General features: G+C 42.6%; 1 protein-coding gene across 8 annotated transcripts in view; it reads right to left on the bottom strand.

The window, feature by feature from the left end:
• The window catches only part of CEP70 (centrosomal protein 70), a 41,682-nt gene extending 30,441 nt beyond the window's left edge, over positions 1 to 11,241 (bottom strand). For 3 of the 8 annotated variants that reach the window (XM_084901782.1, XM_084901780.1, XM_084901776.1), the window contains exons 1-6: positions 11,103 to 11,241; positions 8,802 to 8,904; positions 6,072 to 6,162; positions 3,184 to 3,309; positions 310 to 400; positions 59 to 182 (exon numbers count right to left, since the gene is read on the bottom strand). In XM_084901782.1, coding sequence (XP_084757908.1) covers positions 59 to 182; positions 310 to 400; positions 3,184 to 3,198 — 230 coding nt within the window. In that variant the 5' untranslated portion in view covers positions 3,199 to 3,309; positions 6,072 to 6,162; positions 8,802 to 8,904; positions 11,103 to 11,241. Of the gene's footprint in view, positions 1 to 58; positions 183 to 309; positions 401 to 3,183; positions 3,310 to 6,066; positions 6,163 to 8,801; positions 8,905 to 11,102 lie in introns of all 8 variants that reach the window. The other 5 variants (XM_084901783.1, XM_084901781.1, XM_084901778.1 and 2 more) reach the window with 3 other exon arrangements.
• Positions 11,242 to 12,345: the final 1,104 nt, after the last annotated feature.

The following is a 12,345-nucleotide window of genomic DNA, read 5'->3' as shown; positions in this document are numbered from 1 at the left end:
ATTTGAATCTACCTAGATGCAAAAATCCAAGAGAGCCTCCTCTCCCCCATTTTCTTACTTAAGCTGCTGATTAGTGTCTATGAGCTCCTGGATCACATTCTGTTGACGTTCTGTTTCTTCCACCAACGTTTTCAAGTTCTGTCTCATCCTTTGTGATGACCGTTTGTCAAAAACGATGAGATCTACATTAAAAAAAAAATACAATTAGTAAAAATAAAGGTTATAGTAAAAAATTTTTAAGATAAAAAATTTTTTAAAGAAAAAAAACCCAGCTTTTTACCATCAGGAAAAAGAATAGGATCTGGTTACCTTTAAGATCTGTTCTTTTGACTAGAACTAAAGGTTTTAAGCCATGCGTCATCAACAGCACATTTATGCTCTCCCATTCTGCTTCTTCCTGCTACAATTACAAAGGAGAGAGAAAAGGATCAAGTTTATGATATAAAATAAAAAAATACCTTCTTGTATATTTCCTTTGTTTTTAGAATAACAGAACTTGTTCTCCAAAAAATTTTAATATATATTTTTTTAAAAGATGGAACGGAATAGAGATAATTTTTTTTTAATTTCTTTATTGATTAAGGTATCACATATTTGTCCTCAACCCCCCATTCCAATCCCCCACCCCACTCCCACTCATACCCCACCCCCCTATTGTCCTTGACCACTAGTTAGGCTTATATGTGTGCACATAAGTCCTTTGGTAGATCTCTCCCTTTTATCCCCACCCTCCCTTTGAGGTCCAACAGTCTGACCCATGGCTCCTGATCTCTGGGTCTGTTCTTGTTCATCAGTTGGAGATAATTTTTTAAATGACACATTTAAATTCCTGATATTGATAAGTTTTATAATGGGCTTTTAATGTTAAGTACAATAATCAAAGCCAATTTGAGTGACTTTTCAATGTTTAAATGCTTGAGAAAATATAATTTATACAATAAATACATTTTATTACTGGTATAGAATGTAAATACTGTACTAGCTTAAAGATTAATAATTTAGACAGACAAAACACGAATAAAAGCATTACTCTCCACATCCAAATGCTCCTCTGACATTAAAGATTCTATCAGGATAAAAAAGGACCAAATTACCCTGATGACTCTTTGATAGTATCATGACCCACAGCGCCAAATAAGCCTTTCCTTTTGGTTGCCGACTTTCTTTCCCTTTTTTATCTTTTCTACACTCCTCCTTCCCCAAACCTCTCCTCTTATTTATGCTTAGGTCTTGTGGTCACAAAGATTAATGACACAGAGCTAGAATTACTACTGATAGCCCAGCTGATAGCTCAGTTGGTTGGAGTGTTGTTCTGATAAGCTCCCTGGTCAGGGCATATACAAGAAGCAACCAATAGCCCTAACCAGTTTAGCTCAGTGGATAGAGCATCAGCCTATGGACTGAAGGATGTCGGGTTTGATTCCGGCCAAGGTCACATGCCTGGATTGAGGGCTCTATCCCAAGTTGGGGGCTTGCAGGAGGCAGCCAATCAATGATTCCCTTTCATCATTGATGTTTCTATCTCTCTTTCCTTTCCTCTCTGAAATCATTACAATTTTATAAAAAGCAACCAATAAATGCATAAATAAGTGGAACAACAACTGATGTTTCTGTCCTACCCCCCACTCAAATCAGTAAATAAAAAAAATTATTACTGATATCTGTTTTAGGAGCCAAAAGCTATGTGGATATCTCAGTGGAGGTCTACCTAGTATGACTTATAATGACAAAATGCTTTGTAAATAATACTGTCATGAATTTTTAATGATCAAGTTATACATGTTGTTCCTTATCTTTTCAATTGATTTTTTTTTAAGAGAGAGAAGAAGGGAGAGAGAAACATCGATCGGTTGCCTCCCACATGCACCCCCACTGCAATCTTTGATGTATAGGACAACACTCCAACCAACTGAGTTACACTGGCCAGGGTCTCTAATACCTTTTAAGAGAAAGACTAACATCAACTGTTTGCAAATTCTGAAGAGAGCTAAGAATGGCTTTTTCCAAATTATGTGCTTTATACTTGAGCCTCCTTTTAGAAACTGGTATCTTAGAGTAATGAAATCATTTAATAGTCTTTAACCCGGCATTTCCCAAAATTATACTATACTAGAGGCCTGATGCACGAAATTCATGCATGGGGAGGGGATGTCCCTCAGCCCAACTTACACCCTCTCAATCTGGGACCCTCGAGGAATGTCTGATTGCCTGTTGGGATTGGGCCTAAACAGGCAGTCGCACACCCCTCTCATAATCCAGGACTACTGGTTCCCAACCACTCACTTGCCTGCCTGCCTGCCCCTACCAACTCCGCTGCCAGCCTGATCAATGCCTAACTGCTCCCCTGCCAGCTCGATTGCCCCTAACTGCTCTCCCCTGCTGGTGCAGTCATCCCTAACTGCCTTCCCTTGCCAGCCTGATCACCCTAACTGCCCTCCCCTGCAGGCCTATCACTCCTAACTGCTCTCCCCTCCTGGCTATCATTGTGGTGGCCATCTTGTGTGTTGGAGTGACGGTCAATTTACATATTACCTCTTTATTATATAGGATAATAAAAGGCTAGTATGCAAATCAACCAAACAGCAGAACAACACACAATGACCCATCAAGGGGCAAATGCTCAATGCAAAAGCTGCCTCCTGGTGGTCAGTATGCTCCCACAGGGGGCGTGCCACTCAGTCAGAAGCTGGGTTCACGGCTGGTGAGTGCAGCAGCAGTGGTAGGAGCCTCTCCTAGTGCTGGGGATATCCTACTGACAGCTTAGGCCCACTGTCAGTCGAACATCCCCCAAGGGCTCCCGGACTGTGGGAGGGCATAGGCCGAGCTGAGAGACGCCACCCCAGTGTATGTATTTCGTGCACGAGGCCTCTAGTTTTACTAAATAAAAGAATTTTTTTATTTTATTTTTCAATTACAGTTTATATTTAATATTATTTGTATCAGTTTCAGGTGTAGAGCATAGTGGTTAGATAATCCTATACTTTACAAAGTGTTCCCCCAGTATTTCCAGTACTCACTTGGCACCATACACAGTTATTACAATATTATTGACTATACTCCCTATGCTGTACACCTGAATCCTTTTAAACTAAGAATGCTTTTAAGATTTTTCACATTTGGAGATGAATTATTATTTGCCACCACATACTTTGAAAAACACTGGTTCAAATATTTCACATTTACCTGTTTTTCAGTCATGAGTCTGTTTGATGATTCACTGGACTGCTGGGCTTTGGGGGCTGCTGGAGGTATACTGTTCCTTTGCAGAACCAAAGAAGTAGAGACTGGCAGTGAAAATTTTTGAGTTGCCTAAATTAAAACAGAAAAAAGTACAAGAGGTGTTAAAAGAAATTATACTTAAAAGAACCACTACTCTTGACAATTTAAGCCATTCCTGTGTCAAAACTTTTGTTACTTCTTAGAAAGCTAATTTAAAGAATGGTTAGAATATACCTTATCTTATAATGTTTTCCTCTAGAAATAAAATAATATGGGGTTTTACACACATAACAACACAAGAAAAATATTTTTGTTTTAACTGTGAAAAGTACATGATTCTAATAAATTGTTATCTTTTGGAAGCTGCTTTTCAAAAAACTAAAAGAATTGTGCCTGACCCAAAAGTTATGGTGGGCCAGTCTAATATATTCACTGGACTGACTCCAAGAGTGAACGGAGTGCCACTTCTTTTTTTTTTCTTTTTTTTTAAATCACTTTAAAATATATATATATATTTTTTACTGATTTTTTACAGAGAGGAAGGGAGAGGAGAGAGATAGAGGCTAGAAACATCGATGAGAGAGAGACATCGACCAGCTGCCTCCTGCACATCCCACACCAGGGATGTGCCCACAACCTATGTACATGCCCTTGACCGGAATCGAACCCAGGACCCTTCAGTCCGCAGGCTGATGCTCCACTGAGCCAAACCAGTTTCGGCGAGTGCCACTTTCTTAAGTGGACTTTATTTCTAAATAGATCAGAGGTTAGCGACAAAGGATTCTGTTTGACAGGCACACACAGAAGTTTATATTCAGTCTAACCTACTGTCACTTGCTCTCATTATCTAAGTCTGGACCATTCTATAGAAAAAACGTGTTTTTTTTGGTTGTTTGATATATAGGTATAATTCTTCCCCTCCAGAGGCACAATCCCACATATTCATTAGCATCATGGAATTTAAGAACTTGAGAGGACCTTGAAAATTGTTTAATCCTAAATTTCTAGCTGTTCACAGCTGGCAGAAAAGAGTGTAGGGAGAGCTGTACCAATATATCAGGTACCAGAGACATCTGAGGCCCAGAGAGGTGCAATAATCTTCCAGGACTGATTAGAGGTAGGCCTCCTTCCTGCCAGTTCAATGTTTCATCCAAACCACCCTTCTGCTTCAGATAGTGAAATCCAACTAAACAACTTGTTGGTCACTAATAATTTATTTTAGCTAAACTTAGTAACATACTACTTATTTTCAAATGCTGCCACTTTTGTGGTTTCACATCAGAGTCCTTTCTCCCTTTAAACTCTGATCTCTTTCCATAAGTCAATCAGATACTACACTCAATCCTCCTGCCTTTATCCTATATAATAAAGAGGTAATATGCAAATTGGCCATCACTCTAACATATAAGATGGCTGCCCCTATGTGGTCAAAGATAACCACCCCATATAGACACAAGATGGCCAGCAGGGGAGGGCAGTTGTGGGCGATCAGGCCAGCAGGGAAGGGCAGTTGGGAGGGACCAGGCCTACAGAGGAGGGCAGTTAGGTGTGATAATGCCTGAAGGGGAAGGCAGTTCGGGGCGACAAGGCTGGCAAGGAAGGAAAGTTAGGGGTGACCAAGGCATCAGGGGAGGACAATTGGAGAGGCCAGGCCTTCAGGGGAGGACAGTTGGGGGGAACAGGGCCTGCAGGGGAGGGCAGTTGGGGGCGACCAGGCCTGTAGGGGAGGGCAGTTAGGTGTGACCAGGCTAGCAAAGGAGGGCAGTTAGGGGTGACTACGCCAGCAGGGGAGAGCAGTTAAGAGCAATCGGGCTGGCAGGGGAGCAGTTAGGCATTGATCAAGCTGGCAGGGGAGAGGTTAGGGGGTGATCAGGCAAGTGAGTGGTTGGGAGCCAGCAGTCCTGGATTGTGAGAGGGATGTCCAACTGCCTGTTTAGGTTCGATCCCAGTGGTCGGACATTCCCAGATTGGAGAGGGTGCAGGCTGGGCTGAGGGACACTGCCCCTCCCTCCCCCGTGAACGAATTTTGTGCACCAGGCCTCTAGTTTTAAATAAAGATCCTTTAAAAAATGCCAGCCAAATTCAGTTACTAGCTTTTTAACTTTTCATTTGAGAAATTTTTCAAAAGATACACAAAAGTAGAGAAAGACTATACTGAACTCATGTATTTATCAATCCTGCTTCAATAACATTCCTTTTTTCTTATTACATTTCTTCCTTATCTACTTATATTTCAGTAGACATGTCTAACAAATATAGACTCATTATCACACCCAATAAAAATATCAATAATTCTTTACTATTACCTAATATCTAGTCCATGTACAATTTCCCCCAAATATATTGTGATTTTTTTTCAAATAAGGTCCATATATAGCACTCTTAAGTTTCTTTTAATGTTTAAGTCCCAGTCTCCTTTTTAATATGGCATTTGTTAAAGAAATAGGCCATTTGTCTTCAGTTACCTGCATTTCAGATTTAGCATATTGCATTATTTAATATATTTCTCCATCTCCTATATTTCTTGTAAACTGGTTATATCTAGAGGCTTTATTAAATTCCAGTTCAATATTTTATGGCAAGAATAATTCAGAGGTAGGGCTGTGTTCCTACTGCATCACCATTAGTAATCAGCCAAAGTTTGAAAGTGGGAAGAATACACCTTGTAAATCAGACATAACTTTAGTAGACATCAATGTAAGAGAATCTTTCAAAAAGCATGGAGCCACATATTCTAACAGTCTTCCTAGCAGACACCCTGGACCTCTCTCAAATCTTCAAAATGCCATTTCCCTCCATATTCAAGGCCTAGGAGTTCAATCTCTTCTTCACTTGGTTAACTCATACTTGACCTTCTGATGTCAGCTCAAATCTCCTTCTTCAGGGAAATCTCCCCTGATTCCATGACTAGATCAGGTTCTCTTGTTATATGTTCTTGTAGCACTATAAAGAATAAAGTATAGAGGTTTAGAGTTCAGAGTCAGATGGCCTGAGTGACTACCAGCTTAACCATTTATTAAACTGTATGATATGGGCAAATTCATTAACATCTTTGAGCCTCGCAGACAGAGAAGATAAAAAAAAAAAAAATCTCATTTACCATTGTAACAAAAAATGTAAGATACTTAGGAATAAACTTAACCAAGGAGGTAAAAGACTTGTACTCAGAAATCTATAGGATGCCCGGCTGGTGTGGCTCAGTGGTTGAGCATCGACCTATGAATCAGGAGGTCACAGTTCAATTTCCCGATAAGGCACATGCCAGGTTGCAGGCTCAATGCCCCAGTGTGGGGCGTGCAGCAGGCAGCCAATCAATGATTCTCTCTCATCACTGATGTTTCTATCTCTCTCTTAAAGAGAGGAAGGGAGAGGAATAGAGAGCTAGAAACACTGACAAGAGAGAAACATCGATCAGCTGCCTCCTCCTGCACACCTCCCTTTGAGGATGTGCCTGCAACCAATGTACATGCCCTTGACTGGAATAGAACCTGGGACCTCTCAGTCCACAGACAGACGCTCTATCCACTGAGCCAAACCAATTTCGGCCTAAAGTAAATATTTTCAATCTATATGCATTCAAATAGGAAAATTCAACTTTGTGAATGTCTAACATTGTCAATATTTACATTAAAATGTAAATTCAATAATATCTAAACTGGGGGGGGGGGGAAGAAATAAAGAACCAACTTATAATCTTGAAAACTGGCAAGTAAATGATAGAAATCAAGAATAAATGCTGCCTTTCCTGAAGGAATTATACTGCTGCCTATCCAAATGATAGATAAGGGACTAGTATTCCAACCAATAAGTGAAAAAGATCTGGTAGAAATACAATACCACTATTTGCAACCTTCAGTGAATAGATATAAAGGCATCAAGTAGCACCAGCTGCTGAGATCAGGAAGAGAGAAACAAGGACACATTATGTACTTCCTATGGTCTTGCCAACCACCATTTAGACAATTGCCAAGGGGATGACTAAGTCTGATCCAGTCTGCAATCCAACTACTAATGTGTAGGAACTACCCAAGGCAGGCAAACATATGAACTATACACAATTCATACAATCAGCAAAATCCAGACTGTAAGATATACAGGTCAAATGACTCAGGCTCTTTTATCAGAAGGAAAAAAAAAATTGTAAGAAAAAGGAATAGAGAGAAAAACTACAAATTAAACATTTTAAAAAATTTTTAATGGATAAAACTACATTATAATATTTAGGAATACGCACTTATGAAAAAATTAAAAAAAACACACACAAGAAAGCAATTACTATAAAAGTAAGAAGAATGGCTACTAATGGAAGTAGCTGTGCTTGGGCTGGGGCAGCAGAGCATCTGTGGCAGCAGAGCAGCTGTGGCATGGATAGTGCTGTTCTACACCCTGACCTACATGGTACTGTCTCTTAACAATTCGTTAAGCTATGCATCTGGTATGTATGTTCTACTTGATTTCATAATAAAATTCATTTTACTATTTAAAAAATGTATCTATAATAATAAAAGCATAATATGGTAGGAATTAGTCCAGATATCCTTCCTTCATGACAAAGAGCCATGGTGGCAGATGGGGGCTGAGGCAGAGGGCGGCCGCCTCAGGCCCTTGTACAAATTCGTGCATCAGGCCTCTAGTTAAATAACAATAAAAGTAAAGGAAATATGAAGGAAGCTGGTATAATTTTGTAATCAAACTACCTGCATTTGAATTGTGGATTCTGCCACAAAGCCAGGAAAAGTACTAATCTCTCTCAATTTCTTTATCATGAAGGGAGAATAATAAGTGTTTAGCTCACAGGGTTGTTGTGAAGATTATGAGTGTTAATATACAGGCATACCTCAAGAGATATTGCAGGTTTGGCTCCAGACCACCATAATAAAGCAAGTCATACAAATGTTTTGGTTTCCAAGCATATATATAAGTTATGCTTACATAATACTCTATTAAGTGTGCAATAGTATTATTCTAAAAAATGCACATACTACCTTAATTTTAAAATGCTTTATTTCTAAGAAATACTAACCATCATCTGAGCCTTTAGAGATTGGAATCTTTTTTGCTGATAAAGGGACTTATTTTCAATTTGTAAAAAATACAATAACTGTGAAGTGCAGAAAAATTAAGCGCAATTAAACAAGGTATGCCTGTAGAAAGGAAACAGAACAGTGCCTGGCACATAGCAGGACGGAGATGGTGATTAGAGTTAGGCGGTGATCAGCTGTGTTAGCTTAGCTATTTAACCTCTCTGGGCTTCAATTTCCTTAACTGAATTTAAAATATCTACTTGATAGGATTATCAGGAGTTCAATAGGAAATATATGTACCGGTATTATACCCAGTATACTAGTCAATAAACAGTAGATTTGCCCGGGCCTGTGTGCTCAGTGATTAGAGCGTTAGCCCCTACACTGGGTTCAATTCCCAATCAATGGCACAAACCTGGGTTGTCGGTTGGTTTCCTGGCCTAAAAGCAATGGGAAAATATCCTCTTTTGAGGATTAAAACAAAACAAAACAAAAAACCACCAACAGATTCTTTCCATGGTCTCCCACATCCACAGTCATCTGTCACATTAGGCATACCTCAGTCCCAGCACATTCCTCTTGCACTTTTTATCTGGTCATTCAAGTTGATTTCAATGAAATGATCACCCAGTGAATCTCACGTTTGTAACTGGATCTTCATCTAGGTTTCAAAAAGAATAAACAGGCCAAAATCTTAAAATGTCCAACCTCCTGGGAAGAATGGTCTTGTGTTACTCCCAGCGCAGGAATTCATGGTACTGGTCACCACTAAACTGAGGCTGAACAACTGAAGTAACTGCTAATGGACTCCGATGCTCACCACCCACCTCTTCCTAACTTTCCTCCCCCTGCTGGGGTCCAAATCTATCTTTCATTCATTCTGCCTCCTGGCTTCACAGGCAGGGCATTCTCATTTGCAAGGGTTCTAAAAAGGAGCGTGCTCAGAGACATAAATGCCACTGAACATAAAAGGCAAAGGCATCAATCCACCTGTAACTAAATGCTCCTTTTTAGAGATCCATACTGTGAAATTGATGAGTAATAGTTTGCAGCAGCCCACTTGCCAAGGCAGAAGCTGGAGCTGCAACGGGCCTGGGGCTTTTTTGATACCTCACCTTGAGTAAGACGGTGGGTATAGGCGTTGCTGGATAGGAGTTGGTTCCTATGTGGCATAGAAAGCCAATGCCAAACACAGCTGTATATCTGGCACTGCCCAGGTTTCCCAAGAGCCCTTTGGTATTTTCACTTAAAAAAGAAAGATATAGTGCTCGCTTCGGCAGCACATATACTAAAAAAGAAAGATATAATTTTGACAGTGGAAGGGGGAAGAGGCCAGTGCCCGTGAACCCAGGCCGCCGTATCCCGTTACAGTGCACCGTACATTAAACTGTCATCATTTTTCACCATTTGGGGGAGGGGAGGAGAAGCTGGAAATAACAAACCATGGCCAGTCACTGTTCTTTCTCAAGTGGGTCATGTTAAAATCTGTGATTAACTTTCTCAAAAGCATGTCGTTCCCATTATTTCAACAAATGTTTTCAAAGTCTCTACTGTCTATTAAATGCAAAAACTCTATTCCAAAAATATGCCAACACGCCGTGTAACGTTCCTAAAAAAAAAAAAAAAAAAAAAAAAAGGAATCTACCACCAATAAGGAAATGGAGTTAGAACTGGTTATCATCTCAACCCGATCATCCTGCCCCAGGAGCGGTGGCATAACAGGCCCCAACACACCTCTCCCCTTGGAAGCCGAAGCTGAGGCCAAACCCCAGTGGGGCTCCCTCTCCCCCAAAGTGGGGTCACATGGCAATACAGAAAGTAAAACAACAACAAATGGGTAATGCCTGCGCGGTGCTTAATACCATCACAGTCTGAAAAAAACGGGGCGGTTAGAAACCCTTCCTGGCCGGTCCCTGCATTACGGGCCTCTCGGCCTCTGACGTTTCCATCTCACGGATCTCCTTAATAGGATCAAATCAGACGCCCCATAGAGTCAGAAGCGCCCGGAGTCGGGAAAGGGCACGCACAAACCGGAGAAAGAGGATGCTATTTACCCGCTACGCTCTCGCCCACACGGCCCCCCGCCTTTCCCTCCGAGCGCTCACCAGCCGCGCTGCCCTCCCAGACGCCCAATGGCCCTCCATTTATCCAGAGCCCGGCGGCGGGCATCGCTTAAAGCACCGACTGTCAGCCGGTGTGCCGCGGAACCGCCGACACGTGCGGCCCGTTTACGCCGGGCACTGACCTCTCCTGACCTCTTCCCCTTCCACTGTCAAAATTATCTTTCTTTTTTTTAAGTGAAAACTTCTCTTTTTAAAATTAATTATACCGCACTACCATGTGCACTGTTGTCTAATACTATGATTTACACAAATAAAACACACAAACTCCAAAAAAATATAAAATTAATTATACCTTTTTTTGTCTGTTTTATTATATTAGCAAAAAAAAAAAAAATTTTTTTTTGGTGTGCCGCGTAATTTTAGCCAAGAGGTGAAAAGGGTTGAAAGTCGCGGCTCTAAGATTTAGACGTTTTTGGCCCATTTAACCTCCTCAGCCCACCAGGCCGGGCAGGAATAACCAGCTGTGCTCGGTGAACGGAGAAATCGCGGCGCCCAGACGTGCCGCCGGCGGCCGCAGACCACAAAGCGGGGGGCCGGGGGGACCGGGCGAGCCCGGTGCCCGATCCTAACACACGACGGAGATTTTTTAATCGGCGCGAACCCGTCCCCGGCGGCTCCTCTGGGGGGATCATGACAAGGGCCACAGTCTGATCTCTCGCAGGGCCCAGAGGTAGCCGAGCCTGAGGACCCTCAGCCGCCGCCTCCGCGAACCCCGAACCCCGAGCGCCCCACTCACCTTCCGCGGCCGCCCGCCTCCCACCAGCAGCGCGCCCCGCTGGGCCGGCTCCGCCGCTGGGGCCCCGCCTCCGCGACCGTTACCGCGCCGTGCGAGGCGGGCCAATCGAGCCCGAGCGCGTCGAGGCGTCTCCTTCCGCCCCCGCTTCCCGAACGCCGGAGAGCGATTTCTCGGGCCGCGCGTGGGAGGCTGGAACCGCCCCGCGCCCTCTGATTGGTTCCGCTGTTGGGGGCGGGGCTTACATCAAAACAGTTGTAAATTCGGGCGCGGCGTCGCCCTCTGCGCCTGCGCACTTCCTCCACACCTGTAATTCGCTGCTCTTGGCTCGCAGGTGTTTTACCGCCTACCTGGAGTTCTGCTTTGTCCGGACGACTTACTGGTAAGAAATACATGCTTAAGGCTATCGGTGAAAGGGAGGCCCGCGTCATGTGGCCACACCACAAACTGCCCGCCCGCCACCTGCACCCGCCAAAATTGTGAGTTCTCGCTGCCGGACCCCGCCAGCTGTTCTCTATGTTCCAGACCTGGCTGAGCACGGCGGCGTCTGGCATGTGGAGGACCCTAAAAGCGTTTGTTGATGACATTTTGCTTTCCCATTCATCATTTTCCAAATCTCTACAAAATGTCAGGACCTACATCGGGCTCCAGAGGTGCAGAGGTGGCTGACTGGAGATACTAGTTAGAGAAGAGACATTGTGATATGATCAGAGAAGGCTGAGACGGGCCCAGGAGGGAAAGCGAAGGAGGCTTATCTAACTCAGTCACTAAACCCAAGTAGTTACCAACCCTGATTGCACATTAGAATTAACTGGGGAGCTTTGAAACCCCTTATTGCTCAGACCTCAGACCAATTAAATCAGAATCTCCAGGGTGGGACCCAGGTGTCCATAGTTTGGAAAGCTTCCCAAGTGATTTTAATGTGCAGCCATACTTGAAAATGGCAAACCTGGAGAAATACTCCCCAAACACTTACAAATATAATGGAACTTACTGAGGGCTTCCTGAGAAAGTGGAAGAATGTGTTGCATCACTAGAGAGGCTGAGGAGGAAACCTCAGGAAGTATGCTAAGAAGCTGGGACTTTATCTTGTTATCTTTGAAAACAAATAGACAAGTTTTCAAAAGAAGCATGAAATGAAAAGGTTTTTTTTTGTTGTTGTTTGTTTGTTTGTTTGGTCTGGGTGTTGCATCCTGTTATATATGTGAAAACTGTAAAAACAACAACACAAAAACAACTGTAAAAA

This window comes from Pipistrellus hanaki (assembly GCF_964339955.1).
Source record: "Pipistrellus hanaki genome assembly, chromosome: 13".
Taxonomy (NCBI): Eukaryota; Metazoa; Chordata; class Mammalia; order Chiroptera; family Vespertilionidae; genus Pipistrellus; species Pipistrellus hanaki.
This window is presented reverse-complemented; position numbering and strand designations above follow the sequence as displayed.